Raw genomic sequence first — 16,859 nt, forward strand, 5'->3', positions numbered from 1 at the left:
TCCATCTATATTGTGTACAATAATTCACCTAGATAAACCAGGAAATGGTTTATTTGACATTTTAGACCCTCCGTCCCCTTAAAAAAATTTTGCTTTCTTCATGCTAACCTATCCTGAGAGTCCACTTGTATGTGAATGTATTTTATGAACAAGAGGAGCTGCAGCTGAGGGTCTATTCCATACAACTAGATATAGTTAAATTTTTTTTACTGAGGTATAATTGTTATAAAATAAACTATACATATTTAGAATGTACAATTTACAGTGTGAATTTATGTGAATTTATACCTGTGCCATCATTGCCACAATTGAGACAGTGAACATATTTAGTTTCAAGTAACCATTCAAGGAACTTACAAATCGTGTAAGTATCAAGGCACGTAGGCATCTGTACTCTTTTGGATATTCAATCTATTCAACTTACACAGCCAATTATGATATGACCTGTTAATTAAAAAATCTAGGGAGAAAAAAAACACTCCAAAACTCCTGACCATTAAACAATGGTGTTGTATGCTATAGCAGTCAAGCTAATTCCCAAAGAGGCCTCGCTTATTTTTCTAACCTCACACACTTGTGCCTTAAATGAATGCACTGGGAATCCATCCTAATCCAATGATAAAGCACAGTAAAGGCCTGCAGAGAAATCCTGTAAGTTGCCCTGAATTTAATTTACAGTCAGCCTGGCCTCTCTTTTAACTCCTTCTTGCCTATATTTTCTGCCCTTAATTATATCTCTGATTTCATCTTGGGAGGCAGACCTGAAGCACCAAAGGGAAAAATAAAGTTCTATGATGTCATTCATAATGTGCCATATTAAAGTTAAAAAGCAAAAATGCACATGCCCACCATAAAATGTTAACTATTCAATTAAATTCATCCAATGAAAGAAATAATGTTGCCTAAAGGTTTCACACCATTGAAAAAGCTCTTTAGTTCCACCTACCAGAACGCCTGGCATTGACTTTCTATCCATCCGTTCCCCTTTTCAGACACTGCCTGCCTTGGCACTTTTTAAAAGGCTTTAACGCCTTTGCTAACTGAGAGTCCATTTGAAAGAGGCAAGTTAAGCATTTCAGTTTTTAATAAGTACCATATACCACCTAAAGGGAAAAAATTCTACATTTCCATCAACCAGAAAACAAAATTGGCAAGGCATGGACCTCCATTTGACTTGAAGATTTATTAGGAATAAGAAAATAATACTTAAAGCTACAGTAATGTCTTTAAAATGTCAGGTGTGCATGTTTAGGTGTATGTGCTTTTAGGGGGGAATTTAGTAAAGCATAATGGAGAGGCAAAAAAATATAATTGTAATACTACACAGTCTCATTTGACATTAAGATTATAGAACCATAAATTGTACTTTTCCCTTGAATTAAAAAAAATGTTTTCATAGACAGATTTATTTACTGGTATAAAATAAAATTCATAATCGTATACCTCCAATATCTGGTCACCAGCCCACAGTCTTCCATCTCTGGCAGCTGCTCCTTCCTCATAGACTTCATGTATAACTATAGCATCCTATAAAAAAAATTCTCATTAATTTTCAACAACCACAAATGCTTCCTTAAGCAAACCACCAAATCATAGGCAGCAACCCATAATTTTGCTATTTGCTAATAATGATATTTTATTTGACCTAAAGATAAACAAAATATACAGTTGGAACATATTCATAGGTATAATTAATTTTTCCTCAGTTTATTATTTCATTCCTTTAGGCCTGGCTTTGCCTAATATTTCAAGTTAAACTTCCCCCATGTGTTTTACTGTAAGCCATGTACATTGCTGCTGTGTATGAACTTGAGGTGAACTATGTGTCATTCTTACTTATATTTTATGGTATATTTTGAAACATGGTTTCAGGTATTTATTGGTATTCAAGGATTTGGCATAGATGTGTGGTCTGATGAAGGGGGTTGGTCAGGCCTCATTACTTGGGCAATTAAAGAAAAGAACTTAGTGGAATGAACAGGCCCTGGACAGAGCATGGAGTAGGGGAAAGAACAGTCACGTCCTACGTGGAAGACAGCTGAAGGCTCGAATCCAGACTCTGCTGTTGTGGAATTGGGCAACTTAACTCCTGCACTCCGCATTCCGAGCCATAAAATCAGGATAATATTTAAGGAGGTAAGCTCTGGTTGAGGAAGGTGTTTGATAGTTAATGAATTTAAAAAATAATTTCTATCTCTTCAAATTAATCATCTCCATTGTTTATCATCATAAAAATAACATGTACCATGATTAAAATAAAATTTTAAAGAAGTAAAGGATAGAAAACTGTACTTAAACAATGATTAAAATAAAATTAAAAAAATAAAAATAAAAATAACATGTACCAATGTAAAGGACTCGAGCAACATCACAGGGCATAGTAAACACAGAAAGAGACGGCCTCCCACGCCAGGCCCTCAGTGACACTCCCCAGAGACAGCCCCCACAACAGCCTCAGCAGGGCCCCTCCAGGTAATTTACATCCATACACCCAGATATGTATATGTTTGGGGGAGACTATTACAGTGGATGGAGTTGGTCCACACCAATTTTCTCCTTCATGATAAGGTTTGAAATTTCCTGCCTCAGGGACTTTTGTGGAGCTGAATGCTGAAGCATCCAGGAGTCATGGGTTCTTTCTGTCGCTGATAAAACTGAAAAGATGTTGTTGAATGGATGGATTATCCTAGGTGTGTTGGTGGGCTGCTGGGAGAAGGAAAGAGCTTTTAAGTGGAGACTAGAAACAGAGGTCTGTGGGTTCTGTGAGAGGCAAGAACTGGAGCCCTGCACTGCCCAGCGTCCTCCCAGTCTCTGCTCCTCGCTTCCCCAGTGCACACAGAGGCCAGGGTCAAGGGGGGCAGACTCCAGGTGTAATGATCCACCTTGAAAGAAGTCCCTCCCATGCACTGGGGTCCAGAGCGGCAGGACTTCTGGTCTTGCAGGGAGCATGTAGGCTTGGGCACCTATGGGCTTGATGATTACCGGGGAGGGCTGATGACAGCAGCCGCAGGGGCCTTTCCAGGTCTGGGAGCTTTGTAAAGAAATGGGAACCCTGAGAGATAATGAGCCACCAAAATGACAGCGGTTGAATTACGCCTTAGTCCAGAAGTGTGGAGCCTCAGAATTAGAATTAAATTAAGTAAATAAATGAAATATTTCTTGCAAAAATATAACAAATAAGAGAAAAAAATCCAAACCAAATCTACTCCTTTAAAAAATATAAGGAAGTATTATGGAATTGTATAGCTGAAACCTGTATAATTTTATTAACCAATGTCACACCAATAAATTCAAAAAAAAATTCTATACAAATTCTGGAATAGAGAAGAAACAAAAGAAAAAAAAGAGTTCTATAACCATATGACCCATCTGGATTCCAAATATCTTTACAGTATTAAATACTTTCATTTCATCTCACCATACAGTTCTGAAAGCATTCTTTATTATAGCAATTAAAGAGGCAGCCCCCCAGAGCCAGGGACGTTCCTTGATCCAGACAATTTACATTTCAGATTCCGTACCAGCAACAGATTTAGACCATTCTTTGTTGTAACTGACTTATGAAATTTCCAGACCCAGGGAGCACTTACACTGCCAAGATTTTGTTCCTCTGAACTGTTCCAGGGAAATGGTTTTGAGGAAACTTGCTGGGTCAGTGGCTTGAGGTGATCCCAGCAACACTGCCAAGAAGACACCAAGGGACAGTTTTATGAAGGCAGTGCAGGGAGAGATTAATGCAACTCCCAGTAATACCCCATGTTATGCTGGTTTGTTTTCAGTTTGGTGGTCAGAAACCCCGTCCATACTGGACGGGGAGAATCAGACTGAACTTGTACTATACATGGCTTTTACAGAGCTTAATTTTCAGTATAAACTCCTTTGATCTTGGAACGTTACAAAAGCCAAATGGGAAATTTCTCTTCATTCATACTCAAAAGGAAGGAAAAGACCCCATAAAGTTTTTATTCCATAAAAGTAGCCTGAATTCTATATATTGTCTGGGTGCTCAGTAAACTCATACATAAAATAAATGTACTGTTAATAGCCTCAAATAAATGCCAAACTCACTGCCAATGATCTGTTTTTAGTCCACGAGTCTTTATATATGAAAAACTCTCCATTATTTCTTTCCCTTTGCTTGAATATGCTCTAAATTCTCTTCAAGTTATCAGGGAAAATACAAGAGAGCGCGAGACACTCTGACCTAATAGAAAAAGGCCATGTTTCTTACCACGTGCCCTTTTATGGCTCTGGACAATTTCATTAACTGGGGGTGACAGAGGTAAGAGGTGGGGACTAACAGTTAAATTGGAAACGTGGACTGGTGAATTAAAAAGAAAAATGAATTTGATTTATTCTTCAAAAGTTATATATATATAGTTCATAGGGTAGGACAGAATAGTAAAAAAGATACTAGATTGGGTTATAGTAAGCATCTATGTGACAAGGCTACATTAAAATTTTACTTCTGGCAATATACATAGTTATTACAATATGATTGACTATACTTCCTATGCTATACTTTACATCCCCACAACTCTTCTGTAACTACCAATCTGTATTCAATCCCTTCACCTTTTTCACCCAGTTCCCCTATGCCCCCGGCTGCCCTCTGGCAACAATCAGTCTGTTCTCTGTGTCTGTGAGTCTGTTTTTGTTTGTTTATTTTGTTCTTTAGATTCCACATATGAGTGAAATCATATGGTACTTGTCTTTCTCTTACTGACTTATTTCACTTAGTATAACACCCTCTAGGTCCATTGAATATAAATGGTAATTGAAATATATTTTAAAAAATTTACTTCCTGCTTTTGAAAAAATGTGATTAGGTAAAATAATGGGTTGTTAATATAAAACTGACTTTCATTGTTTTAAATAAAAAATTTGGAGTTCATGACACACATGATTCTAATCTAGTATCTCTTCCTAAATTCTAGTGCTCTGAAGCTATTCACATGAAACTGCTTGCTGGAATGGCTCTGAGTGCCTTTTAACCCACTGTCCTCCCTTCCGATCTCTGCATATTTAGTAACATCCCTTCACCCTAGAAAACTTCAGTAACTCTGTCTACCAACACCAATGACTTCTTCTAACACTCACCCATTCTAGAGGCAGTCTATCAGTCATTTGCATGGGGGTGTGTTGCTGGCTTATGGCTGTAGAAACACATGATTATGAGGTAGTCCCCTGAAGTCAGACTTCTCGGTCTTGCTATGTCTGGCCATGGGCCTTGGGAAGGCTATTAACCTCTCCAGGACTTAGCATCCTCATTTTTATATAGTTTTTAACAATATAATCTATACACAAGGCTTCTATACAGTGCCAGAACAGAGTCAGGAACCAATAACAAGTCATTTATTTAACACCCATGTGCCAAAGATGCTATGCACTTCCCATTTGTGCCATTTAATCCACGTAACCACCAAGCAAGTTTGATATTATTAGTCTCATTTTAGTTGGAGAAACAGAGGCTCAGAAGGGTTCAGACTTGACCACATCTTTACAGCTTCCAAGTAGGAGAGATTAAGTTCAACCTGGGACTGTATGATGCCAAGGCCTGCATTTCTACCATCATAAGCAAGACTCTCATCTGTTTTGAATATTGTATTTTGTGCTTGTACAAAAGCTTACTTAGGATTTTCCATATGGCATCAATTCTGTTGAAATACTGTCTCCTCAATTCTATAGCAAAAACCTTGAGGGCATCATGGGTTGATCATTTTACAGAGTGAACAAAAAGACAACTGTGGAAATGAAAACTGAGGCCTTAATGAGGTGGGGTGACGTGGATCTCACTTGCTTAAGTGTTGGTCCGTGATTAGCGATTCCACACAAAGCACATAGTTAGGCCCTTTCCCCACCCCCACACAGAATCTCTCTTTCAGTTCCATTGTTATTCTTGTTTCCTTCCTTCCTTCCTTCCTTCCTTCCTTCCTTCCTTCCTTCCTTCCTTCCTTCCTTCCTTCCTTCCTTCCTTCCTTCATCTTTTCAGTCTACGCACTCCTATTCATTCACTGATTTTTTTCTACAGGAGAGGTTATAAAACATTAGATACAAGTGGTAAATTGATGTTTGAAATAAAAAGTTGTTCAGTCCAAGAAAACAGATTTATCCTGATTTATGGCATATAGACTTGAGAATCCTTCATAGATGACCAAATGCAACCAATACTAATTTCTTCTTGATAGTTGTGTGACTTCCACTGGGACCACAGAAATTTAAGTAACATGGTCTGTTTACTTACTGCCCAAAACAAGATTAACAATTTTGCTCTGGACACTCTAAATTACTTGTTTGACTTGTCAGCTCTAGAGAGAGAAGAATTAGACCAGTGAGTTGGAGAATCACTCACTTATTGGGGTTTCTCTAATTAGAAGGGTCAGTAAGGATTTTAGAGATGTGGGAAAAGTCATCTGCTTACACACTTCGCCCTCACCAGTTTATGTCTGATATTGATAGACATTTGAGAAAAATTCCCTTATTCCACAATTAGTGATACCATTAAAAAAATAGATACCCAGGAAGAAGCTGGCTAGCAAATTCATCATATTGTTTAAGGGACCACTGTTTTAATGTATCCATTCCCAAAAGAATAAGTTCTTATTTATTTTTAAATATAGATAATACATGTACATGGTACTATACCCAAAATAGTGTACCAACCAAATGCTTGAGGGTCAAGCTCTAGTTGATCTGCTTTCCTTTGCTTGAGCCAGCCAAGTAACATCTATTCCACGAAACCTCCTTTGACTCTCTCCCGCCGTGAAGCTGATCAACCCTTTCTGTGGGTCACCACTCATTCTCACAGCATCAAATAGCCTGTTCATGCCTCTAGGTTCTGTATCACCTCCCACCCTCAGTGGAACCTTTCTGAACAAGGGGTGCTTTCAACTCCTCTTTGTATCCCGCTGCTGAGCCAAGAGCAGATACTCAATGAATGTTTGCTAAATGATTATCAAAAATTTAGATGGAGATTGAAGAAGGTATCAAAATGACCCAGAAAGAGCAGGGTTAGTATGTCATAATCTTAATCTAACCCAACCAAGCTTCTGATGGTAATATACAACCATTCTACCTACCACACATGGATATTAAATCCACCTGGAATTCCAGAGGATTTACTTTAGTTCGTAGCGCAATTTAAAGGAGCCAACTATGAGGGTTTTAATTATCACCGAACCCCACAAAAATCACAAACTCCTCCAGGGGGATTTAAACTCTGAATTGCTACAAAAGAATTTCACAATATGGTAGTAATGTATCCTTAGGCAGGGTCAAAGTCATCAGACACTTCAGCCTATCAATCACCATTTTCTTTACTGTTCAAGTTGCCAACAAGTAGATAAAGTAACTCATAAACACACCAATCATTCAGCAAAAGGCAATTTTATTGTTGTCACAATAGGCCCATAACACTTAAAGAAGCCATGTGTTAGAAAAATTTACTAAGAGTCTCCTGTGGACTGAAGGGTACCAATGAGCACCCTGTGTGGGTGAGCTGCTTCCACAGAATGAGGTTTTATGGCTCACACTTCTAGATATCCAGTGAATTGTTTTAACAAGCATCTCAGAAAAAAAATTTTGATCAAGAATTATATGGTAGACAGCATTATAAAGGACTGGGTACACACAGCCTAATTTTACTGCTTGTAGGCCAGCTTTACTTACTTTGGATTACTCTGGAATTAAACGCAATCTTTGCCATACTCATAAAAGCCGCTGTTCCCACTCCCCACAAAAATAATCCTAAGGGACATTTTAACTACAGAAAAGTTCCACATCAAATTTCACATTTAGGTGGAAAAGTTATTTACCCATGATTCAAAAAGAGTGTTATATCTTATTTTCCTGTTTTATGGGAAAAAGCTCTCCTAGTAAGAAAGACCTCTGAGGATCAAAAAGTATTAAAATACTGTAAATAAAATGGGTATTTTTTCCCCTCTGGAAGAAACCACGGCTCACATCTGTGGCCTTAGAGGAGCAGTGCTATTTTTAAACTCATTTAATGCAGTTCCCCTCTCTGGCCACCAGTGTTCTGAAATCATACAAACACGTGTTCTACACAGCAGATGATTTTCTCAGTCCAAGGCCAAACCAATGAAGGGTGATAATACGGTGGGGTAGGAAAATGTCAGTCCAATGCTGTGCAAATCAAAACTATATTCAACTCCATGCTGAAGAAGTCATGTAGCTGTATTAAGTTACTGATTTGTGATGTCTACTGCAATTAAAGTTAAAAAAAAAAGTGTTGGGTTAAAGCTGTCAAAGTGTTTCTCACTTTGAGCAAAGTTGCTATGCTCCAAACTGTATTTGTATAAACAAAGGGAGGAGAGTCTTAGAACATGATTCTTTTCTGTCCCAAATCCTCATGACCAAATTCTTTAAAACCCCAAGTTCCCTATTATATTTCATATACAATGTGATTTTAAAAAAAAGGCAGTAAAGTGTGGAAGAAGGAGCCCAGGAATGGGGATATAAGGAGTTAAATTTTGACAGCTCTTCAGGTAGCCAGTTTTGCAAATGGTTCTTCATGAACTATGTTGCTCATAATGCTTAATATCATCAGTAAAACACAGTTGAATAGCATGACTTCTAAAGCCATTCCAGCTCTAAAATTCTAAACCACTATGAAATCATATATTGTGCAAACTGAAATAGAGAAAGCCATTGTGTTACAAGGATGCTCAGGCCCTGCCTAAGAATAAGACTTTCTTCTAAATGGCAAACCAAATCACTGACTTGATTCTTGGCTTCACCACTCTGTTACTATTTCCCTGTAAATTGCTCTTTACTTCAATTAGTGAATCCTTTGTTTCTGACTGGATCTTTTTTATGCTGTTGAGGTCCTCACTAAGTCCCTTATACATTCATATAACCGGTGTTTTGAACTCTAATCTAATAGATTGCTTATCTTTGATTTGTTTAGCTGTTTTTCTGGAGTTTCGATCTGTTCTGTCATTTGGGCCGTTTGTCTCCTCATTTTGACAGCCTCCCTGTGATTGCTTCTATGTATTAGGTAGAACTGCTATAACTCTATGTCCTGGTAGTGTGGCCTAATATAGTAGGTGTCCTGAAGGGTCCAGTGGCATAGCCTCCCCTATCACCCAAGCTGGGGTACTGGAGGCATGCCCTTTGTGTGGGCTGCTTACACTCTTCTCTTTGTAGTTGAGCCTTGGTTGCTGTTGACAGGCCAATGGGAAGGATTTACCCAGGCCAGTCAGCTGCAAGGACTGGCTGTGACCACTGACCACCAACCTCCACCCTCCAAGGAGTATCAACTGTGCAAGGGCATGATGGTGGTGCTCCAATGTGGTCTGTAGCTGTCCACTGGGTACACAGGCTCTGGGATTTCCCCGGTGGTGCAGGCCAAGGTCCTCCTGCACTTGTGTTCTGCCTAGGACCACCCTGCATGAGCTAAAGAGCAATCTGAGATAGCTGCTAGTTGTGCTGGTCTTGGAGATTCCCAGGCAAAGCCAAGCTGTGAATCTAGTTTGGTTGCTGCTAGTGGGGGCCTGGGGCTCACTGAAGCCAGCTGTTGATTGTTTGATAGGATTTAGGAAGTTGTGCAGCATGAGCCAAGACTAGCCATTCATATGGAAAAGTTATGTTTAACAGCTTTGGTGGGTCTGTAAATTGGATGGGACAGAGTCTTAAGAGATCTCCAGGGAAGGGCAAACAGTGTTAGCCAGGTTGATGGAGTCTCAAATATGGCACCTGCCTGCTGGCTCTGTGGCTCTGTTGGGGTAGGAATCAGAAAAGGACAATGGCCTCTGTCTGCCTTTCTGCCTGGAAGAAAGCTGTCTCCCTGCTCCTGCCTTGATGCCAGACACTTCAGTTCATCCCTGTATGCCACTGGAAGCAAAACAAAAAAACAAAATAAAGCTCAACCAATCAGAGCAACAAGAAGAAAAAGGAATCCAAAGAAACTAGGATAGTGTAGGCAGTCTCTGGGACTACTTCAAGCATTCCAACAATCACATCATAGGGGTACCAGAAGGAGAAGAGAAAGAGCAAGAAATTGGAAATCTATTTCCCATGTGACAGGATGGATGGACCTGGAGAACACTGTGCTAAGTGAATTAAGCCAGTCAGAGAAACACATGTACCATATGATTTTACTCATATGTAGACTCTAATGAACAAACTGAACTAACATGCAAAATAGAAACAGACTCACAGAAAGCAGGATGACTGCTTGGTTGAGGGGTGGTGGGTGAAGGTTAGGGGGTGGAGGGATTGAGCAGAAAGGAAAAAGGATTTGTGAATACAGACAACAATGTGGTGATTATGAGCAGAGATAGGTTATAAGGGGACTAAATGGTAATGGAAAAAATACTAGAAAAAAAACACTGAAAACATTTAAAAAAGCTTATTGGCTTAAATAAAAAACTAACCATTTGTTTGTTCCTAATTTTGCAGGTTGGCAATTTGGGCTGGGCTCACCTGGGCAGTTCTGCTCCATGTTGTGCCACTTGTTTTCTCACATGAGTGTGCAGTCAGGTTGGCTGGGGCCTTAGGTGGGATGTCTGGACCCCTCTCCCTCCATGTGCTCTCTCTATATGGTGTGTCATCCTCCAGGAGGCCTGTCTAGACTTGTTTGTAAGGTGGTAGTACTTCCAGAGAACAAGAGCTAAGCTCGAGGTCAAGGTGTGAAAGTCACACAATTCCACCTTCACTATTGGCTAGCTCAACTTAAATGAATCCAGAGAGAGCATCATAGAATTTGTGGTCAATGTGAATCTACTACAGACTGTATCAAGTCTGTCAGATGAATTTTCCAGCCTGTAATCAATGTAAAACAGGAAGAGTCCTGGCTATGGCTACGTAAACTTGTGTTTAGATTTTAGCTCTGCCACTTATCATAGCTTTCTGGTACTTCTATTAAGCTATTTAACTTCTCTGAATCAATGTTTCTGTCTCTGTAAAATGGAACTAATTAATCCTACCTTGTAGGGTGTGAGGATGAAATTAAATTATGTATATGCTGTCAAGCAAAGTATTAGCCAAATAGATGTTAAATAATTGCTAATGAGGGGTTCCAATACAAATATATCTAAGGTTTAAGGGGCATATTTGGTACATAAAGGAATACATATACATCACAGTAGTCACAATTCATGATTTTAAGGATGAAGGATGCCAGCTGTGGTCCATATTTTAATTTCTAATTTTCCTGTTATCATGGTGATCCCAGAATATAACGATTGCTTCTTTTTAAGAAAGATTATGCTACAAGGATATTTTAGATTATTCTTTCTCAAGTCATGACTGTGCAGGGCTAAGTCCAAGGGACCATTGGAATGCCACAAGATCTGAGCCAGGCTACAGGAGTCCTGCTCCTAGATGTTTTGATTTTTCTGTTTTAGTTAAGTATAATCTTCGTTGTTCATGGTTTCTGGATTGGTGAATTTGCCTACACTCCCAAATTAATGCTCGTGGTGCTTCTGCTGTCATTTGCAGCCATGTTACGGAGGGGTGAAAATTCTGAGTAGCCAGATTCACTCGTTTCCAGCTGAGGTAGAACAACGTGACACTTGGCTTCCTATTTCAGCTGTCACACTGTAAGCATCATCTTGTGCTTTCTAGTGTCAGGAGTTTTGTGTTTTTGTGCTTTTTTGTTTGTGATTTCACTTTTTAAAATGGCCCCAATGACAGAGCTGAAGTGCTGTCTAATATTCCTAAGCACAAGAAGGCTGTAATGTGCCTTACGGAGAAAATTCATATGTTAGCTGATGTTTGGTTATGAGTTACAGTGGTGCTGGCCATGAGTTCAATGGCAGTGATCAACAATATATATTAAGCAGTGGCCAGTGTGGCTCAGTTGGTTGGAGCATCATCTCATAGACCAAAAGGTCATGGGTTCAATCCCTGGTTGGGGAGTGTATGAGAAGGCACCCAATCAATGTTTCTCTCTCATATCAATGTTTCTTTCTCTCTCTGTTTTCCTTCCTCTCTCTCTAAAAGCAATGAAAAAATGTCTTCAGGTGAGGAGATAAATATATATCTCCAATATATATATAAAGGAACACACATAAAAGGAACACACATAAAACAAGAATTATGTATTAATTGGCTGTTGAAAATATGGCCAGAGGCTCAGAGGAATCTAAATCTGTATTTCCCCTAGAAGCAGTTTGTCAGTATTCACTAATGCAGTGCCTGCTGCAACTTTATGGAACACAATTGCCGTGGATTCTGAGAGTGGCAGTACTTCCTACCAGTGCTTTTCACTGGTGATACTTCATTACAAAAAAACTCGGAAGCCTAACATGAAAGGAGATGAGGGTAGCAATGCAGACACATGGTAGCTATAACAGAGATGCAGGACTCCAGCTGAAAATGGCAGTTCTCTGCTGTCCTTGCCACAGTGGGGCAATGGATGGATTAACCCAAGGATGGAGAATTTAATGCATTTTTCTTATGCTATGGCTGATACTGTTAAGCTTACTCAGTGTGTTTTGTGGATCTATATTTTTTTAACCAATTACAAAGGTAAAATAAAAAGATCATTTCAAGTTGCAAAGGTGCTAATCTTCCCCACCTTCAGACCAAAAACATATTCCTTCTTTAATGTGAAAGGTATCTGGCATCCCCTCACTGATCCACAAGGACCAGTGAGTAAGAGGTCCCTTAATTTCAGTACCTCATAAGAACATGTAGAACCTGAGGGAGAACATAGTCAATACACATACATACTATTTTTCCTTTATCCTAAAATGATTTATTTCTCATTCTATTTGAACAATTTTATAATTTGGGTGAGTCATAATATGTTGCTTTACAACTACAGATAGAATAAAAGATTATTGGTTTAGAAGAAATACAATATTTGCCAAATTGATGTAGGTTTGTTTGCTAACATCATAGGTTAAATAGGTCCTCATTGTTCCTGTTCACAAAACCTGAGGGGGGTGTAGCAAGAGTCAAAAAAACTACTTATCCATTATATTCAACTTTGCTAACCAAGAGACTAGGGTTCGCCACACAGAATTCCCATGAATCTCAAAACGCATAAAATTGCTACAAAAAGAGAAAGAGATATCCTATATATCCTAATCTCAATATATTTATCTATTCTATATGCTTGGGAGTATGAGTTATGCAACTACCAAACCTTCAAAGAGAAAGAAAATGGGTCACAATGTTTAGTACCTATTACTTTGTAATACTGAAATATTCTCAGATAATAAACTATAGACAACATAAATAAGTATTACATCAGCAATAGATATAGTGGCTTGTTTGACATAAAAATAAGGATTAAATCAGCAGTTGCACAGGAAGCAATAACCCCAGTCTGTGTGTGTATGTGTGTTTTGTTTTAAAGCAATGGACTGTGTAAGCCATCCTAAAACTCAAACGCTGGGATTGTAAACTCTTACACACTATTTACAGATAACTAAAATGTGAAATGAAAATCACAGCAATAAAATAGCTAATATAAGAACTGCTGTGAATATATAAAAAATGTTCCACATTTTACGACTCTGAAAAGCTTTCTTTTGTCAAGCTGAAAAAGAAAAAAAACCCAACCTGTTTTATATTTACTTATAATGGAGTTCCCTTGCCAAGTCTGATTTAACAAGAAGTTGAGACTCATCAATATGAATATAATTTTTCATACTGAAATACAGATTTATTTTAAGGAAATGGAATAATATTTGCCTTATACGTTATAAGTCCCTATAGTTCCATCTGGTCCTTATTTATCTAAATTTTACTCAGCTTGCATAATATTTTTGCTTACAGTCATATTCTTTAAGATCAGAAATGTCCAAATCTGGAAATTCAGAGGTACTATTCGTTAACATTCTTTCAGTGTGATTCATAGACTTTTCGCAAACTCCACTTTGATTCTAAAATAAAACTAAGGTAATAAGATGTTTTGTGTAAAAATATATGACTTAAGCAATAATGATAAAAGGAGCCTGGCTTTGGGGGAATTACAAGCCAAAGCAAACCGCACTCCTTATGAAATAGACTGTGCAAAGTTCATTTGAAGGGGAATAGCAAAATAAAACACTTAATCAAATGTAAAATAGCTTTCTATTCTGCTTATTTTAAAAACTATCTCGTGGTTTAAATTGCTGCAGTTCTACATTTAAGTGGTCACAAGCAGTAATAACTGAATAATAGCATCCCATGTAGTGAAGGGTTAAATGAAAACCTGGCATATGGTTATAGCTGGAGGACAGATACTCTTCACTTCAATTTCTAGGTGGATGAACTCTGCCACATAGTACCCAGATGGGAGAGTCTAGCTACCTTGATGCTTCCTACCATGGTATCTGCCCTACAGAAGTTCTGTTTAATAAGAATGAATTAAACTGGCACTTGATTCAGGGGACAAAAAATATACAGGTTTGAAACTTGAAGAGAAATAACAATAGTCTGCATCTGACATTCCCAGGCCCTTTTGATATTAAGAACATCTAAATTTTAAAATCTATCCTGGGAATCATAAAAGCACATTTACAAAGGGATGGTACCAAGACTATTAGACAAATGTCCTAGTCTAATTGTTTGCCTCTTGCAAAGAGACAAGTTTATCTCTAGACCCATAAGAACAATAAAAGCATGGCAGTGAGGGCTTTTATTTTTAAACTCACCTTTCCAAGCATCCAGAAAACAATACAAAAACAATGATTAGGCCCTATTCTTTAATTAAAAAAACACAAGATTTTGCAGTTGAAAGGAATTTTTGACAGCCCTGACTGGTGTGGCTCAGTGGGTTGGGCATTGTCCCCCAGACCAAAAGGTCTCCAGTTTGATTCCCAGACAGGGCACATGTCTGGGTTGTGGGCCAGGTCCCAGCTCAGAGCATGTGAGAAGCAACTGATCAATGTTTCTCTTGCACTTCGATGTTTCTCACATGCTCTCTTTTTCTCTTCCTTCCCCTTTCTCTAAAAATAAAAAATAAAGATGTATGAGATGGGAATATAAAAAAAAAAGATTACAAATTTTCCTATATTATTATTTTGAAGAAGTTATAAATGTAAAGGTTGCTCCCTAATTAAAAAACAAAGCCTAATAATTAATAATATCCTTGCAAAGTGGCTGCCTGCCTTTGTCAAAGTATTCCCCAAGAGGGTGCACTCTTATCCCCACGCAGTTCATTCCAGCTTTGGTGAGCTGATGTTCAGAAAGGTCTTCCTTATAATCATGTAAAACCGCCTTGGGAGTACCTGAAGTGATCTTTTCCTACATTCGTAAGAAGATAACCTCCCATGTGTGCAGAAGTCATCCCTGTCTTTTTCGCCTTCCTTTTTCCAGTCTGTTTTATTCTCTTTCCAATGATGTGGTTTCAACTCCTTCTTTTTAACCACATACTCATGTCCAGAAATGAATAGGATACTCTAGCTATAGTTAAAACTGATCAGAGTAGCACCCCACAGAGATCTAACCACACGTGCAAAAGCCTTGCATTAGGCCGGGGCAAGACTCATTAAAGAACTGAAGAAGGCCAGCATGGCTGGAATCCAGAGAGGCTGGACAGAGAGTCATACTTTTGAGTGTGTAAGGCACTGTGTGGGGGCACTGAAGATACAGAATAAAATAAAGCAGGTCTGTTCTCAAGGAGCTCAGGGTCCAGGGGGTGAGGTGCGTAATTACAGAGGAAGGCTGATGACACACAGTGGTAGCATTAGAAAAGGGGCACAAATTATGTGGCTTTGGAGTCAGACTGTCTGATCAAACCCCATCTGGACCAAATGCTAGTACTATGTCCTTGGAGAAGCCACCTAACTTAATCTGTGCCTCAGTTTCCTCATCTGTAAAATGGGAACAATGCATTCCTATAGGGTTGTTGTGGGAATAAAATGAAATGATACATATTAGTTACCTATTAAGAACAGTGCTTGAGCCCTGGCTGGCATAGCTCAGTGGATTGAGCACGGGCTGTGAACCAAAGCATCACAGGTTCGATTCCCAGTCAGGGCACATGCCTGGGTTGCAGGCCTCGGCCCCCAGCAACCGCACATTGATGTCTCTCTCTCTCTCTCTCTCTCCCCCCTCCCCTCTCTAAAATAAACAAATAAATAAATAAATAAATAAAATCTTAAAAAAGAATAGTGCTTGAATCACTTTATAAAATGTTCATGCTAAAAAAACAAATATCTGATTATCTAGAAATGAAGTCATGTTTCTTAGGATATAGGTAACATATCAAAGACACAGATGAAGGGAGCTAAGGATGTACTTTTTTTTTAAAGCATTGACTAGCTATTTATTTATTTATTAATTATCCTCAGCACAATTTTTCATTGGTTTTAGAGAGAGAGGAAGGGAGAGAAGAAGGGAGAGAGAAGCATGAACTGGTTGCCTCCTGCATGCCTCCAGACTGGGGATAGTAAGTGCCTGGACTGGGGATCAAACCTGCAACCTAGGTTTGTGCCCTGACCAGGAATCAACCCTGCAACTTTCAGGTTATGGGATGATGCGCCAATAAGAGCTAAGGATTTATTTTAATATGACTGTTTAATAATAGTAATTAATGAACTCTGTATAGACAGGTACTGGGAAAAGCCCTTTATATTCTTTGTATTTATTTATTTTAAAAAATTTCATTTATTTATTTTTAGAGAGGGGAAGGGAGGGAGAAAGAGAGGGAGAGAAACATCAATGTGTGGTTGCCTCTTTTGTGCCCCCTACTGGGGACCTGGTCTGCAACCTAGGCATGTGCCTTAGATTGGGAATCGAACTGGCAACCCTTTGGTTCATAGGCTGGCAGTGAATCCACTGAGCCACACCAGCTAGGGCTATATTCTTTTTTTCTTTTTTTTTTAATGTTGATTGATTTTAGAAAGAGGAAGGGAGAGAAAGGAACATGGATTGGTTGCCTTCTATATGTCCCCTGACTG

At 38.7% G+C, this 16,859-nt stretch overlaps 1 protein-coding gene across 6 annotated transcripts in view; it reads right to left on the bottom strand.

Moving 5' to 3' along the window:
- The window catches only part of PATJ (PATJ crumbs cell polarity complex component), a 327,386-nt gene that overhangs the window by 44,862 nt on the left and 265,665 nt on the right, over positions 1 to 16,859 (bottom strand). For all 6 annotated transcript variants that reach the window (XM_045835301.1, XM_045835303.1, XM_045835300.1 and 3 more), the window contains one exon: positions 1,444 to 1,527. In XM_045835301.1, coding sequence (XP_045691257.1) covers positions 1,444 to 1,527 — 84 coding nt within the window. The remainder of the gene's footprint in view (positions 1 to 1,443; positions 1,528 to 16,859) is intronic.

Source organism: Phyllostomus hastatus, unplaced genomic scaffold (assembly GCF_019186645.2).
Source record: "Phyllostomus hastatus isolate PE091 unplaced genomic scaffold, TTU_PhHast_1.1 phas_contig_209, whole genome shotgun sequence".
In the NCBI taxonomy this organism is placed as follows: domain Eukaryota; kingdom Metazoa; phylum Chordata; class Mammalia; order Chiroptera; family Phyllostomidae; genus Phyllostomus; species Phyllostomus hastatus.